The 17359-nt window shown below is 42.7% G+C and overlaps 1 protein-coding gene across 1 annotated transcript; it reads right to left on the reverse strand.

Annotated features, from left to right (window-relative positions):
- Nucleotides 1-162: 162 nt before the first annotated feature.
- marchf9 (membrane-associated ring finger (C3HC4) 9) lies at nucleotides 163-16951 on the reverse strand. The gene is made up of 4 exons (XM_088332344.1): nucleotides 15709-16951; nucleotides 11769-11924; nucleotides 6888-7080; nucleotides 163-1009 (listed from the first exon to the last, which is right to left on the reverse strand). Exons 1-4 carry the CDS (start codon nucleotides 16051-16053, stop codon nucleotides 678-680), a joined length of 1026 nt encoding a protein of 341 aa, XP_088188470.1. The 5' UTR covers nucleotides 16054-16951; the 3' UTR covers nucleotides 163-677.
- Between the last annotated feature and the right edge of the window lie 408 nt (nucleotides 16952-17359).

The following is a 17359-nucleotide window of genomic DNA, read 5'->3' on the forward strand; positions in this document are numbered from 1 at the left end:
AATGGTTTGCTTTTGTTTTCTAGCTGAGAAAAGGTGTTCACTTTATTAGCCATGCTAACATGTGTAAACCTGTGTTCAAGTTACTCAGGTTGACGCAGTTACTTGAGCTCTTAAGCGGCCAAGACTTTCCTTTCACTGAAAAACACAATCACAATCAACTGGGATGGTTTGAACGTGTTTATTTTGGCAAGCACCATTCGAAACAGAGTCAATTTGTGTTCATGTAATGTGATCAATCAAAGAATATACCCATGCAAAATTCCCAATGAAATGCACATAAAAGGTATTTATTGCAAAGATTATGTCTCATGGATTGAGAGATGATTTGGGGAGAATTTCTAGTCTTCCCGTTTATTTTCTTCCTGTAGGATCTCTTGAGCGGCGTCAGAAAGCGGCGGTGACGGCAAAGGCTGCGCCCGTCAGGTGCGGCGCACTTTCGGGATACGTATAAAATCCGAGCTGGAGTAGAAAAGCAAAGCAGGAGAATGAAAACCCAGGACCAATGAAAGGACAAAGAAATTATTGTTCGTCCTGATGTTTGACTGGAAATAGGAAAACATCCAGTCGTCGCCAATGAGCAGCGACAATTGCAGTCCTTCCATGATGTCTTTGAAACGTCTTTTCCTTGACTTTCGGGGTTAAAGAATAGGGGCTGCCTATCGTTGGTGGGGAGGTCTTCATACAGTGGTGACCCTCATCACCACCTCCCGGTTGTTGGTGGCCCCAAGGCGTGGATGGCTGGGCCGAAGTTGGCTGAGGATGTGCAAGATAGTGTAGCCACAGCGGCGATTTAGGATAGTCCTCAGTCTTCGGCCGTGACGGCCGGCGCTGCCACCCACTAGGCCCCGAGGAGTCCCGCGACCACCACGGGAGCCTGCCTTTCCACCCAAGCTCAGCGGGTCGCCCAGGTCCTTGGATTTCTCGTAGTTGAGAACTTTCCACTGCTGGTTGACGGCCTGCCAGCGCTTGAAAATGCGATAGACAGAGGAACCCTCATGGACGATGAGCCCTGCGGGAGTGAGCCACAAGGGGTTACTGTCTTTGCGCCGCGCCAGTTTTAGGCTGGTTCACCTTTTGAGACCCGACCTTGAGATACAAAGTTTCTTTTTACGGTGTCACAAACTTTTGTATTCATTCTTTGTTTGTTTCCCACAGCACAGGTGTTGACCAGTGACGGTGCAGTAAGGTTCCTCCTGGTCACGTCTCTAATCAATCCCCATTCGCAAGCCAATTTACCCAAACATGTCCACTTAATCGCCGTCATGGCTTTCCCAATCACCTGTTCTGATGTTTCCTTTGAAAGGCTTAGTTTAGCTTTGGATTGAGACAATAGAGGAGAGTGGTGGTCATTAGGTTGTGAGTGTTCTTTGTTATCCTGTCTGCATTTAGTTTGCCAAACTAAGGTTGAGAGTGTTGAATAAGTCCTGTCTGTTTTAATACCATGGGGAAAGGGCTAGGTTAGATACCCTGGGGTTTACACTACATCATGTAGTTAACCTCTGTCTAAAGACACTAGGTTAGGCATGGTGATATCCAACCCGCTTTGTAGCAGATAGGTTAGGTTCCAATAAGGTTGGTTATATTTGTGTGTAGAATAGGGAGGTTAGAGTTGTAGGTAAGAGTAGGACTGTGTTTTTTTGTGTGACATCTCCACGCAGTCCTCCCCTTCATAGCTCCTTGTTTTTTTTTTGTTTTTTTTGTATTACTTTTGAATCCTGTGCCAGTTGTGCCCTTGATTCTATATCCATTATTGTACATAGTTTGGTTATTCACTCTCGGCAAATAGATCTGTTTTATGTCTAAAAAGCCATAACAACTTGTAAAAATTTCCTCAGTCAGACACCCCACAGCTATACTGCTGTTGGTAAATCTACCGATTACCTACACACAAACTGTTACATTGCCATTCATATCATGGTAATGGCTGAAATGTAACAGGCGGCCCATATCATTATTTGTATGTTCTGCTTTAACTTGCAGGCGCAAACTGAATGGTCTTAACTTGACTACAGAGTGCAGCTGATTAAAAGCCAAATGCGCAAATTGAAGAACCTGGTTAGTAGTGGAGAGTGCCGTTTTCAGCTGTGCTGCTTTCCCCAGCCCCCCAAATTTGCCTAGATCACATGTTTATGTATCATGTAAGCATTCAAGATGGCTATTAAAAAAGTCTTGGACATACTAACTATTGCACTAAAACAAAAATGCAGCACAAAGACGTGTCTTTCTGTTTTTTTTTTTGTCATCGGTGGTTACTGAGGGAAGGGACCAAATTGCACTTGCTTGTCATCGTTCCTTGTGGATTAAAGGAAACTCCAGCGACCTGATACTGAGGCTGAACTGTAGTGGTTCTGATGAATTTTACTGAGGTTCAATTCGGATCTAGAAATTAAGGACTCTATTTGTGGGAGGAAAAGTTTAACTATTGTGAGTACGTTGATAATATTGAATAGAGTACTTACTGTCAAACCTAGTTTTTATATGTATGTGTTGTGGAAAAGAGCAACTCGCCGTTTTCCTTGGGTCCACGACAAAAAAAGAATAAACTGCTATGTATTTAAAGCCTCAGTGTTTAGACTGTCGCTCAAAAGTAGCGGCTTGTAGTCTGGAATTTACACTAGATGTAATTGATTGTTCATATAATAAGTCTTTGTTTTTACATTTTATGTCAATAAACTACCAATACAAATCAGTTAAAACTAAGTTTGGCATATTTACATGGTTTGAAACAGTGTAAATATGCATTTTCGTTTCAAGTAAACAATAAAAGGAATATAATTGATTTGAAAGGTGTTAAAAATGGGAAGACAATTGTGCACAGGGACAGAGAGATGGGGGTTGAGGGAGCTCATAAAGAACTGTCAAGCCAATTAGACATGTTTGAATAACGCAGAAAGGGGCATGAGGTTAAGAGGCTAAAAGGAAAAAAACAGCCCCGGCTCCCCTTTCAGTTTGCTTGATTCAATGTTGTTTAAGAGTTGACGCAGTGATGCAAAGTTCAACTGTTTACATAAGAATATATAATATATAATATATAATATAATATATAATATAATATATAACATACATCTAAGAATTGGATTGCCAAAAACAGAAAATAAAGCGTTTTTTGGTTTTTTACTTGTCGCGGACAGGGGGTGGACGATGCACAGGTGAAGCCATCTGCTGCATGTGTGCATGTTGACGTTATCGAGCGATTGCCGATGCTTCAATCTGTTCCCTTTTGGAACCCGCACGACCATGTTGCCGGATGGCGGCCAGCAAGCACACGGAAGCCACCACCATCTTTGCATCCGTTTTTTGCTGCTGCTTTTCTTGGTTTTCCAATGCAGCTTGAGGAGACTTGTTCAATATTTTGGTATATCTGATTCTTCTAACGGGCATTTGGAATGAGAAAAGTGCCAAAATAGAAATAAGATTTGTGTGGGGACGCTGACCATATGTAATTTTTTGCACATTTGGAAGTTGGTACTTCTCAAATCTTCCTTGGCAATCACAATTTTCTATTTACCAGGCAGCAACAGTGCTGTGTAAAAGTATTTGTCCCTTTCCCGATTTGGATGTTTTTTGCATATTCAAGACTCACATAGGTTTCAGATCATCAAACCATCTTTAATATCACACAGAGGCAACCCAAGGATTCCATTTATTAAGGCCCCCAAAGAAAATCAAAACCCTTCTGGCCCCATGTGAAGAAGTAATCACCCCAGAACCTAATAGCGTGTTTGGCCACTTTTGGCAGCGATAACAGAAATGAAACGTTTACAATGATTGGCAATGAAGCTTTCACAGCACTATGGAGGAATTTTGGTCAATTCTTCTTTGATTTTTTTTTTAAAATCTGCCATATTGGAAGATTTTTCTAGCATAAACTGTCTGTTAAATCCAGACTTTCATTTGCCCACTCTAGAACCTTCTTTTTTTTTTTTTGAGCCATTCAGAGCTGGACTTGCTTGTGTGTTTCGGATCCTTGTCCTGCTGCATAATCTAAGAGCGCATGAGTTGTTGTTCTCCGTCAGGGTCTTCAGCTAAACCGTCAAATACAGAAAACCCAAAATTCAGGAAGTGGGCAAATACTTTTTCCACAGTATCCAAAGTAACTGCGGGCCTTGCTGGTTCATGAATCCACTGTAAGAAAGACACTGGCCAAAAATAGCATTCATGGTAAAGTTCCCAGCTGAAAACCACTTCTGTTGCACACAATGGTAAATGGTCTGCATTTATATAGCACTTTTTACGTCAATGAAGACCTCCCAAAACACTTTACAATGTGCTTCACACTTACCCATTCACACACACACTCACAGAGCAATAGCAAGGCGCCGACCTGCTTATTGGGGGCATTAGGGATTCAGTGTCTTGCCCAAGGACTCTGCGACAAGAACACAAAGAATGTTTTAACATTTGCCAAAAAGCACCTCTTTATCCTCAAGATTTTTGGAAGAATATTTTATGGACTGATGAGTCAAAACTTGAACTTTTTGGAAGGTGTGCAGCCCTTTACAGCTGGTGTAAAAATGGCACAGCATTTGACAAAAAGAGCATGATGCCAATGGTAAAGCATAGTGGTGGCATTGTGATGTTTTGGGGCTTTTTTACCGTCTCAGGACCAGGACACCTTGTTTTGGTTACAGAATAATGAATTCAAGTGTTTACCAGAAGATCCGTCTTGCCATTTGATTGTGCCCTCAAACTCAAGAACTCTTGGATCATGCAGCAGGACAATGATCCTAAACACACCAGCAAGTCCACCTCAGAATGGCTCAAAGAAAAAAAAAGGTTCTGGTGGAGTGGCAAAATCAAAGTCTGGATTCAAAGTTCGGATTCAATTGAAATGCTCTGGTATGGCCCTTAACGGGCAGTTCATGCTAGAAAACACTCCAATATGGCAGATTTGAAACCATTTTGCGTGGGTTTACTATCTGCGTGAGTCAGCTAGGAGTCAAAGCTGTTGGGAATGGTCAGAGTATTATGAAGAGTTGTACTGAAGAGCACAATTATACACACACACACACAAAAAAGGAGCAATGATGCTATTATGAATGGTTTTAGATCAGATACACACCAGAAAACAACAAAAACAATTTTGCAAAAAGGAAACCGGAGTTCCCAGAGGGAACCCACGCAAGCACGGGGAGAACATACAAACTCCGCATAGGAAGTCTGGTAGCTGGATTTGAACCCATGACCTCAGAACTGTGCCGCACATGCGCTAACCGCTGCGGCACCGTGCTGCCCCTGTGAGAGATTCATTACCAATTATTGTAAAAGTTTGATTTCTGTTATCGCTGCCGCTGCCAAAGGTGGCCCAATTCGCTATTAGGTTCAGAGGGCAATTACTTCTCAACATAGGGCCAGAAAGATTTTGATTTTTTTTGTGCTTTAATAAATTGAATCAACATTTCAAAGCTGCATTTTGTATTTTACTGATTTGTCGCGATATTAAAAAAAATTGATGATCTGAAACAATGATAGTTGATAACCATGCAAAAAATACATAATTCAGGAAGGGGGCAAATTTTCTTTAACTGTATTTCTTTGGTGTTCTGGGGGAAGTTGGTTTGTCACCATGTTTGCCTCGTTTGACCTCAAGAGTCAAGTTGATAATGTTACAGACTTAGGCCGAATATGGAATGCAACGATAATTCACTAAACTGATCTTGAAAAAGGGCTGAACTAAGATTGCATTGCTAACGCTAACAGATAAAGGGCGGCCTAAGAAGGCATACAATTTGGCACAAGGCTGCACAAACGGTGCAGCAACATGCCATCTGTAGACAGACAATATGGCATGCATGCCTCACAGGCTCTTCTTTTGTCATCTGAAGAAAAAGACTGCAGCTATCAGGAATCCTGAAAATTGTCTTTATCGCTGAATTAAACTGTCCCTGAGGGCCAAGTCAAGTAGAAGTTGATCAATTCATGACATTCCAGTATAATGAATGCTAGGATTCCTGTGCAGATGGCAGTGCCGATTTGCATCCTTGCAAATTCCGTGAATTATTTTGATTTTTTGGGGGGGCATTAGATACTTGTTAGTCCCCTGCAATCGACTGGTGACTGTTTGGTAACTTTTTTTTCAACAAAGATGAATCCTGATTATGGCCATCATTTTTACAGGAATTTTAGGGTTTTAAAAAGCATTGTTGTAGTTCCATCTATCTAAGATGGAAGCTAGATTGCACTCATTCACTTTTCACCATTGGCGAAGCATCTAGTGTTCTTTAACAGAGACCAATGAAGAGCATCTGTTATACAGAATCGTGGTGTGGTATGCTGAGAGCACAGCTGTAAACGGGAAATCCTCTACAGAGAGTCATCAACACAGCCCAGAAACTCTTCGGCTGATCTCTGCCTGGTCTCGGTAACATTGCCTGCTTGTGATACCGCAGCATAGCTAACAAGACTATAATTGATTGACCCCGCTAACATCTCCACATCTTCATCCTGCTGCCCTCAGGCAGATGCTACAGTTCCTTTAAAACAAGAACTAACAGGCTCAGGGACAGCTTCTTCCGCAGAGCCATCACCACCCTAGACACAAGACGGTGTAAAAAAAACATACAACGTACCTATGAGTTGAGAAGTGTATGTTCATGATTTGTTTCTTTACTCTTACATTTTGCGTTTGTATTTTCATCCCTTGCACTCATTTCGATTTCACTATTATTCCGAAACTTAGGTCAGTCTACAAGCACAACCTTTTCAGATTTTTCCTTTCTATCTTATTTTTCTCTTTATTCTAGTTGTTGTTGTTGAGTTTGGACCAAGAAAATTGTTTTGAGGCAAAAACTCTAATTTGGAATCAACATGGATCTCAAGGTGCTGCTGTAGCCCTCTGTCCGATTCTGAATAACATTTCGCTGCTTTCAGGCAGCTCTGCGCGTTACCTATGCAGACGATGTCCATGAATCCATACATGCCGTAGCAAATCTGGAAGAGAAGGTCCTGCCGCTGCCACTTGGCCGAGGGGCTGAGTGAGGACCAGACCAGCCAGGAGATGCTGGCGATGAGGAACAGGGAGCCCAGGATGATGGCGGCGATCTGCACCTTCTCGATCACTGTCAATGAAATGGCCTGCCACTGCAACGGTAGCAGGTCAAGGCGAGTAGATACAAACAAAACACCTTCATCAACCCTTGAAAGTAACTTAAGGAAGGCTGAAAAAGCTGTCTTGAAAATCCAATACAAATATTTTTTGTATCCCGCGTATAAGGGGACAGTCAAACTGTGGCTGAGTAAGCCAAAAGGCTCATCAAAATTTGTTCATTTTTTGTGATTAAATATAATCATTTTTAAGTACCTTGCAAGGCCTCCTGCATTTGGGTCAGCTGCAAACCACAACATATTAACTACATAAATAATGATCGTTGTTTAGCCACATGCTTTATTAAGATTTTGAATTTCCATGAGTATGTGGGTCATTTATATTCATGTAGCCTTATATGAGAATATATATATATATATATATATATATATATATATATATATATATATATATATATATATATATATATATGTATATATATATATACTGGACTGTCTCAGAAAATTAGAATATTGTGATAAAGTTCTTTATTTTCTGTAATGCAATTAAAAAAACAAAAATGTCATACATTCTGGATTCATTACACATCAACTGAACTATTTCAAGCCTTTTATTATTTGAATATTGCTGATTTTGGCTTACAGCTGAAAAAAACTCAAAAATCCTATCTCAAAATATTAGAATACTTCCTCAGACCAAGTAAAATAAATAATTTTATAACAGCAAAACTAAATCAAACATTTGAAAATGTCCATTGATGCACTCAGTACTTGGTTGGGAATCCTTTTGCACGGATTACTGCATCAATCCGGCGTGGCATGGAGGCAATCAGCCTGTGGCATTGCTGAGGTGTTATTGATGCCCAGGATGCTTCGATAGCGGCCTTCAGCTCATTTGCATTTGTAGGTCTGGTGTCTTTCATCTTCTTCTTAACTATACCCCACAAATTCTCGATGGGGTTCAGGTCAGGGGAATTAGCAGGCCAATCAAGGACAGTGATGCCATGGTCAGTCCACCAGTTACTGGTGGTTTTGGCACTGTGGGCAGGTGCCAGATCATGCTGGAAAATGAAATCCTCATCTCCATAGAGCTTTTCAGCAGACGGAAGCATGTAGTGCTCTAAAATCTCTTGGTACACAGTTGCATTTACTCTGGACTTGATGAAACACAGTGGACCAACACCAGCAGCTGACATGGCTCCCCAAACCATTGCTGACTGTGGGAACTTCACACTGGATTTCAAGCAACTTGGATTTTGCTCCTCTCCAGCCTTTCTCCAGACTCTGGCGCCTTGACTTCCAAATGAAATGCAAAACTTGCTTTCGTCTGAAAAGAGGACTTTGGACCACTCTGCAACTGTCCAGTGCTTCTTCTCCATAGCCCAAGTCAGACGCTTCTTCCGTTGTCTTGAGTTCAGAAGTGGCTTGACCATGGGAATACGGCTATTGTAGCCCATTTCCTGGACACGTCTGTGAACTGTGGCTTTTGATACCTGGACTCCAGCTTCAGCGCACTGTCTTTGAAGCTCCCTCAAATTCTGGAAGCGGCTCTTCTTCACAATTTTGTTAAGGCTGCGGTCATCTCTCTTGGTTGTGCAGCGTTTCCGGCCACATTTTTCCCTTCCAACAGACTTTTTGTGGATATGCTTTGAAACTGCACTCTGTGAACAGCCTGCTCTTTGAGAAATTTATTTTTGTGTCTTACCCTCCTGATGGAGGGTATCAATGATGGTCCTCTGGACAGCAGTCAGATCAGCAGTGATTTAGTTTACTGAACCAAGCTGAGTGTTTTTAAGGCTCAGGAAACCCTCGCAAGGTGTTTCGAGTTAATTAGATGATTCAGGTGATTAGTTGAATAGCCTACTTGTATACTTTTTCATGATATTCTAATATTTTGAGATAGGATTTTTGAGTTTTCTTAAGCTGTAAGCCAAATTCAGCAATATTAAAATAATAAAAGGCTTGAAATAGTTCAGTTGATGTGTAATGAATCCAGAATGTATGACATTTTTGTTTTTTTAATTGCATTACAGAAAATAAAGAACTTTATCACAATATTCTAATTTTCTGAGACAGTCCAGTATATATATATATATATATTTGAAGTCGTTTGTTTTTTGTTGGCCATTTTGCCCTTTGAAAAAATATATCCCACTATCTCTGCATTAAACCACACAATTCTTTCATGGGATAGATTTTTGAACTGGAATGTTTTTTCATGATTTGGGTCGCAGCCCGTCATGGAATGGTGTGTTATCAAGTAAGACCAGTTGAGAACCAGTGGTCTAAGGAGTAAAGAGGTAGACTTGGTAGGTATGTTTGTGGACTATGATAACGACGCCCGAAGGAAAATGTTTCCCTTCATTCTCTGGCCAAGTTACTTCATTCTCTGGCCAAGTTACGTTCCACTGATGTAGCCAAGTGATGTTTGCCAACTTCCAGTTTGTGCATGTTGCCAAGGCAACAGTCGGCTCCACCAATCAAAGAAACTAAGGGGTGCGCTTCAACCTCTTCTTCCTCACGTGTGGCATTTCAAGCCAGTGGGTCGAATCTCGGAGCGATAAGCCGCTCTAATTTTGTCTATTAAACAGCAATTCACAGTGCCCTTTCAGTCGTGATCTATTTTGGGAAGCACTTGGCAGACATCTGCTGGCCATTTGACCAGTACAATAATCCCTTGCTGTATCACGGTTTATTTATCACGTTTTTTGCTAATTCGCAGATTTTCATTGTGTGAGTTCTGCATTCTGATTGGCTAAACACTCACCCCGCCCCTTTCCTGTTCTATCTGCCAATGACGTTGTGGTCTGAGATGTACACGTACGAAAAACGGTTTGAAAAACCTTAATTTGTCATGATTTGCCTATTGCTCTCACCTGCGCTCTCTCATTTACCCCCTGCTGTCCCTCGTTTCCTAATTAGTACTCCTATTTAAACACGTCATTTTCATTCACTCCTGGTCAGTCCGTCTTTGAATCTCAGCGCAAGCAAGGGGAGTACTTTTGATTCTGGTTCCCCTTTTGATCCCAACCTGTTTCCTGTATCGATCCCTGATCCATGTATTGTTCTCCTGTCCCGGCTACCCGTATCCCATTTCTGTTTCCTGCATCGATCCCCGATCCAAGCTTCGTTCTCCTGTCCCGGCTACCCGTATCCTGATTCCATTTCCTGTATCGATCCCCGATCCAAGCTCCGTTCTCCCATCCCGGCTACCCGTATCCTGATTCTGTTTCCTGTATCGATCCCCGATCCAAGCTCCGTTCTCCCATCCCGGCTACCTGTATCCTGATTCCGTTTCCTGTATTGATCCCGATCCAAGCTCCGTTCTCCTGTCCCGGCTACCCGTATCTTGATTCTGTTTCCAGTATCGATCCCCAATCCACGCTCCGTTCTCTTATCCCTGCTACCCGCATCGTGATTTGGTTTCCCAAATCCATCTCTGATCCCTGGCTTTCCTCTCTTCCCAGCTACCCGACTTGTTCCGATCTCCGACCACGCTCAGTCTCCCGTCCCAGCTGCCCGACATGTTCCGATCTCCGACCATGCTTCGTTCGCGAGGGCTTCCTGCTCCTCCTGCCCAGCGAGCGCCATATTGCTTTCTTTTTCCTCTCGCCCTGACTTCCCCGATCCCTTAATAAAGCTTTGTGTGAAACATTACGCATTTGGGTGCCCGGCTTGTACCGGTCGTGACATTATTGTGTCAGCGAAAATCTTTTAGAAAACGACCTGGACCGTCAAAAGCACCAAAAGGCAGAGAAAGATGCTTTTTTTAGCCAACAAAGTTGTACTTCTCAACCCTATAAATTTGCTCTGGAGCCATATGCGGCTGTAAGGAGCTCCCAAGTGGTTCACTGGTGCTTTTTCAAAAATGTTTGATAATGGAAAAACATAGGGTTTCTGTAAAAGGGCCAACAGGACACATTCTTAGCGTTTTCCAATGAATATAGCTACAGTATGTGGGTCCTTCCTTATCAGGCTTATATAAGACTTAATTTTTCGTGGCTCGAAATCTCATCTCATCTCATTAGCCATACCGCTTATCCTCATTAGGGTCGCGGGGGGGCTGGAGCCCATCCCAGCCATCTCCGGGCAGTGGGCAGGGGACACCCTCAACTGGTTGCCAGCCAATCGCAGGGCACACGGGGACAGACAACTCACTCGCTCAGTCACACCTAGGGACAATTTGGACCGGCCAATTCACCTGAAATGCATGTTTTTGGAATGTGGGAGGAAACCGGAGTGCCCGGAGGAAACCCACGCAAGCACGGGGAGAACATACAAACTCCGCACAGGAAGTCTGGAGCTGGATTTGAACCCACGACAGGTTCCCGAGACATGAACTGTGCCGCACAAGCGCTAACCACTGCGCCGCCGTGTGGCTCGAAATCATTATTTTTTATTTTTAAAAATAATCAGTTGTACAATAAAGGGGCAACATTCTAATTTTAGAATACAGAAGTTTTTTTGTAGAAAAAAACGTTTATGAAGTACCGTACTTTTGTTTATTACAAATAAAATTAGGATGTTTTTTTTGGGTTTCAATGTATAACAGAGTATTTCATAAATAAATTAAAATAAATACAAATGAAAAACAATACAAAAAATAATAAATGAATAAATAAAGGTTTATACTATGCGAAACGCAACCCCCAGGAAGAACGAGGTATTACTGTCCATGCTTTCTACTGCGGTTGGCACGAGCGAAGAGGGCCGAGGCACAATACCTGCAAGGGGTTTTTGGTACTGATGGCCAGAACCTGATACTTGAAGTAACAAAGCTCGCAGCTCCAGGAACCCCTTTCGCTTATCCAGCGGATGAGGCAGGGTTGGTGGGTGCAGCGCACCGACCCGTCGCACCTGCACGGGCTCAACAGCTCACCCTGTGGAACATAAGAGGCATGGCGGCATTTTAGCAAAGCCGTCCACTTTTTTTTTTAACGTGAGCGTTCGTCAAAGCTGTCAAAGCCATTCTTTTCATCAATGGCGTGCGGTGAAGTTCATGTCTGGTGAGCACAGTGACACATAAAATAAGCTGCATCTTATTCTTCATTTGATTGAGTAAGAAAACAATACATCAACTGTAGTATAGAGACAAAAGGTTTAAAAGTATTGTTTTGCCTTATAAATTAAGTCTATGTGCTACTTCTTTTGAATAAAAGCATCAATAGGTGATAATCCTCCATTTCAAAAAAAGTCCATGCAATGACAAAAACATTCCTAAATTGCTTGATTTGATGTTAGTTAACTAATACTGTCACTACCGGTAATTCTTTTTTTGGGGCCGGGATGTGTGCTAAATCAGAAAACGTGGTCCCATTTTCTCCCTCGTGAGCTGTGTTGGAAGGACTAACGCGTTACAAAGGACTATGTTCCTTCACAATTACTTTTTTCTGTAATGAGTACTGTTACGCGTTATTTATAACTTTTGTAACTCAACTATTTTTACAACATGGTGTCTTACCACACTACTTATTAAACCCAGTCATGAATTACAACGTCCTCATGAGCTAACTGTTCCTCCTTCGCTCACAATGAAAATTATAACCCTAAATCCACATGCAATGGGGGGCGTGGTTATATTTACAAACAAAATACAACTGAATACAGTTATACAGGTGTCCTCTCAAGCACAGAGTACCAGAACACTGAATTTCTCCTCATGAAGATATCACCCCTATCGGCTATACTCACATCTAAGCTGTAATTACGACTATAAAATAAAACACTGAAATCAGAGGGTCAGTTTATGTGCGCATATTTGGTTGTATGTCAGTAGTTGGGACTGGTAGGGAGCACGTGAGGGGGGTACAGGAACAACAAAATCTAAAGGGAGCAGAGAATCTAAGGTAAAATAGTGCTGCGTTTTGGTCCTTTTCTTTGTAAAATCATTTTTGAAATACCAATGCTTGGAGTAAATAAAAAATCTTTGACGGTACCCAGAAAAGGAGAAGGAAGTCTCTGACTAATTTGAAGCTCAGAGACAAAATGGATATGAAGTGTTGGGACTAAGCCTATGTTTGCAAGCACTTAAGACTGCACAAGCCAAGAAAAATGAAGGGTTCATTGCTTCCACAGACTGGTGTACATGTTTTATTCTGTTTTTTTATGTGGCTATTTTAATGCATTTCAGGGGGTTGGCTTCTATGTGAGTAAATGGTGATTTGTAAGAGTTAATTTGAGTAATGCACTACTTTGTGGTGACAGTATCCCGGGGGCTGACTGAGTTACATTTTAAAAGAAGCTACTAGTAACTGTAACTAATTACTGTTTTCAGTAACACGCCCAACACTGGTCGTGACTAAAGTACAGACAACAGTGCAACACGTTTTGACAAAAAATGCGGCTGCTGTTCAAGAACAACCTACTACTTGCCCCAGTCAGTTTGCTTTTCGGCCTTTTTGGCAATAACTTTATTGCTGCTACGTGATTGACTCCCACATTGAACACGAGACAATTGCTTTTTTTCTCATCTGAAAGGAAAATAATGTCAAGTTTTGTCACATCACTTACTGTAGTAGGACTGTAACTAATGAGTCTTGACGATTCATTCGTTGATAACTGGGCACATAGCCCTGCCTCTTAATAATGGCAGACATTTTGGTGTCAAAGGATTTTTGTTGTGGATATGACATTGAAGTTGTTGTTTTTTAACCCAGGTATAAGCGCCAGCGTCTCGCAAGCCAGCATATAGGAAGGGAATTAAGAAGAAAATGAGAAGAGAACATACCTGTCAACTTATATGTTGTTTTGCTATTTTATACATTTTTGATCATTTCAAAATGTGTACTCCGCATAAGCATTTTTGTACAAGAAAAAGTTATTTTAAAAAAATGCTCCTTTTTTGTTGGACAGATCTCGTCTTGCCTATTTCGGCTCTATTCCGGATCGTCTCAGTCACTGGTAGCAGGTGACAATGTTATCGTAGGTTGCTAAAATTGTTACGGCTCACTAGCAACTGTTATCCTCGATCAACCATTACTTTAATCTAAATTGTGACCATTTCTGACAGAGTAAAACCATCTGTAGAACAAACAAAGTCTGTAAAATCCTGCACTGTTCCATAAAACAAGCAACACTAAATTTACTTCACGTTGAAAAAGAAGTAAGAAATATGCCAAAATAATTTCTCGTGTTGTTTATTTGATAAATAAATCAAACTTGTTTACAGAAATTACTGATGTTTTAAGTCTACATAGTCTGTTTTACTGTGAGTAAACGGGTGCTGCGTTGTTAATGTAAGGTTTATTATAGCTTAATAGGGGAATTGCAGGGAGTTGCAACCATTACAGTCATTTTAAATTACGCACAGAACTTCTTGTGCTCCTCCCAACAATTATGCAGTACGTAGCAGAATTGTCCACTTATTCCTGTGTTCTTTGGTTTGTTAATTCCCGTCAGAGCTTCAGTTAGACCCTTTTTGGCTACTCACTTTTTGTTGAAGCATTACTGCATCCACCTGTGACACAACGCCTAGGTATTTTCCACAAAACGACCTAAAATTCACTAGATAAGGTGCTGGTGTTCCTCCAAAGACGTCACACATCAGGATGACAAAGACATGCTGTCATCAAAATGAATTATCTTGGAAAACAATTGGAACATACAAATAAAATATAATATAGATTTCACAATAGTGGGCCCTCAGGGCCTGCATGGCCTACTCGGCTGGCCTAAAAATATCAGAATCGTTTGATGTTAAATTTTGTCCATGAATACATATTTAATAATTCCAAATCGTCTGTCAGCTTGTTTTTCCCACGGTTCCGCTCTGTCCAAAGGTGCGTTTTCATATTTAAGCATTTAACCAATTACATTTCAGCTGTTATTTGTTGCTAGGGTCAGATATCTACCCTGAGGTCTTCAAAATCAGTTCTGGAGGCCCTGAGGAATAGCATAACCGTGGATAAAGCTGTGGCCAATCAGATTTCGAGTTGGCAACACTATGGCCTTCTAGCAGGCGTAAGGAAACTTCAGCAGTGTCACAAACTATGATTAGCTAGGGGCGGGGTAACGGAAGTATCAAAATGAAAATGTGAAGAAAACCATCCTGTGACCACTGCTTCTGTCAAAAGGACATTTTAAGCCCTAAATCGGATAAAAACGTATGCCAGAAATACAACAAGAAAGGTTGGACTTTTAGCATTAGCTTTGATGGCGATATAAAATAACTTCTTGATTGAACACAAAGATAATCTGTATGACTGAGTAATTCATATATTCTTGAAGAAAGAAAGGAGGTTGTATTTTGTGAACAAATAAAAAGATTTTCGGTATGTAAAATGTGGGTATATTCCTAAATAGTACTGCAGTTTTATTGATATGCATTTTATCTGTGCCACATCTGAATCTGCAGTAAATGTTTTATAGCCATAATAAAGTTATTGAGGGTTTGATTGATTCAAACGTAGCACCAAATGTTAAATGCATGAGTATTTATGCAAAAACCATGCATGTGCAGGACTCTTGCCTCATATTTTGATTGTTTAAGGATTATGGATTACCTTTAATTGGCTGAGCTTGACATGTATGAGAGAAAAAGGAGAAAGAGACGGATAAAGAGACAAAAAGAGAAAGTGGACCTGAGCAAATGCGCACGCGCTGCTGCCACTGCTGCTGTTGTTGTAAAGAGAGTCTGGCGCTGGGGCGCGCGCGTTAGGTAATTACCTGCTCGGTACCCTGGAAGCAAATCCTGCATTGGGGGTTCCTCAGGCTGCTGGCTGTGCTTGCGAGTGAAACAGCATCCAGTCCCACTTGCACTTTACACTCCTTGTCTTCTAGGGCCTGCAGGCTGCGCGGCCGCGGCTCGCTGCTGCCGTAGTAGTCCTCGTCGTCGTTGCGCGAGCGGCAGTCGACAAAGGGCGGCCAGCCGCAGCCCCCCATGCCCATGCCTAAGCCTCGCATGGCGGCTGCCGAGCGTTCGGAACCGCCACCGGACGGGCTGGATTCGGATCGCATCAACACCAGGACTTTCAGTTCGTTCAGAAACATGCGGATCCGGTACTTGAACATCGTGGGCCTTTACATGCACACGCGCGCACGCACGCCTATACACCAAGTGCGCTTGTTTTGTGGACGGACGAATCACGCGCTCTATGTTGAAACGATCCCGAAACCAGAGTCCATTTCCTCACAAGAGCGCTCACGGTCTTGTTCGTCTGGCCAAAAAACAAGCGAGCCAGGGCACGTTCACGCGGGGTTCGGTAAGACCCGAAGAAAACGGGGAGGCGTGTGGGCTACCCCGACACCGAGATTCGGCCGACGAGACGCGGGCTGCGCAGCACCGCCGCCGCGGCACGCCATCCAGGCGGCCAGCATCAGACAGAAGATGGGGCCCAAAAGCGTAGCGGCGCCTTCACCACAACAAAAGAGTCTCGGCTTCCGCCATCGCTCGCTTTCTTAGTCCGAGGCCGTCTCCTCCCCGATTACGATCATTGACGTTTCCCGGCAAAAGGGGCCCATTGCTCGCCGCCTGCCATCCCGGCCGTCAACACAAACAAAACTGCCCCCCCTCCCTCGCCCTCGAAGGCACCTGACGGTGCGGTTAAGGCTTCAAGTCGGTGTCCAGCAGGCTAATGACACCGCGGATGGTGACAACGGCACGCCACCAAGTAACCAGCGGAGCTTGGATGCTCCGGGATGATGATGACGCTGCTGCTGCCGCCGCCGCTGCTGCCGATTCCGCCGCTCACTCTCTTCCCCTCCAGCAAATGCTCGCTTACTCGCTCGCCCATGCGGCTACTTCCGGAACCAACCCGCTGCCATCCTAGTCGCGCACGCGCTTTCTTTCTTTCCTTCTTGTTTTCGTTTTCCGTCGGGATCGAGCGCAGGTGAACTATACCGAGGGGGAGGTCGGCTTGTTGACGAGGCGCTGTCCGGGGTGCTGACGCCCCCAACAGAGAGTCGATACGTTCTCTGCCAATTAGGCTACTTGGCGTGACGTCACAATGACGCCTTTTCGCATAGCAACGCACAGCCATTTTGAAGAAGGGCTTAGAGCAGGGATGTCAAACTCGGTTTGGCTTAGAGCAAGGGTGGGCAACTATTTGCAAACGTGGGCTGCATTTGGTTAAAATCTTTGCCAAGGGGCCGATCTTGCAGACCTATTACAATTAGAGCAAAATAACATTTTAGGTCTCTGTTTTAAGCACTACATTTGATATTTAGTTTTGTAATATTACTGTTGTATTTTTTACCTATTTTTGTAGTTTTTCATGCAGTCAGATTTTTTATTATTTTTGTAGTATTTCTGTAGTATTTTTGTAAGCTGCACTTGTCCAAGACACACCACAGGTAGTGGTGTACCGACGACACTGGT

This window comes from Urocampus carinirostris, chromosome 3 (assembly GCF_059441175.1).
Source record: "Urocampus carinirostris isolate Australia breed hairy pipefish chromosome 3, RoL_Ucar_1.0, whole genome shotgun sequence".
NCBI classification, from domain to species: domain Eukaryota; kingdom Metazoa; phylum Chordata; class Actinopteri; order Syngnathiformes; family Syngnathidae; genus Urocampus; species Urocampus carinirostris.

What these genes read in the sequence shown, in the direction of transcription:
- marchf9 (XM_088332344.1), bottom strand. Translation starts at nt 16,053, where the DNA reads ATGTTCAAGTACCGGATCCGCATGTTTCTGAACGAACTGAAAGTCCTG. An exon ending in GTACCAAAAACCCCTTGCAG is followed by an intron (nt 7,081 to 11,768) that starts GTATTGTGCCTC and finishes CTACCGTTGCAG; the next exon opens with TGGCAGGCCATTTCATTGAC. An exon ending in CATGGACATCGTCTGCATAG is followed by an intron (nt 1,010 to 6,887) that starts GTAACGCGCAGA and finishes TCACTCCCGCAG; the next exon opens with GGCTCATCGTCCATGAGGGT.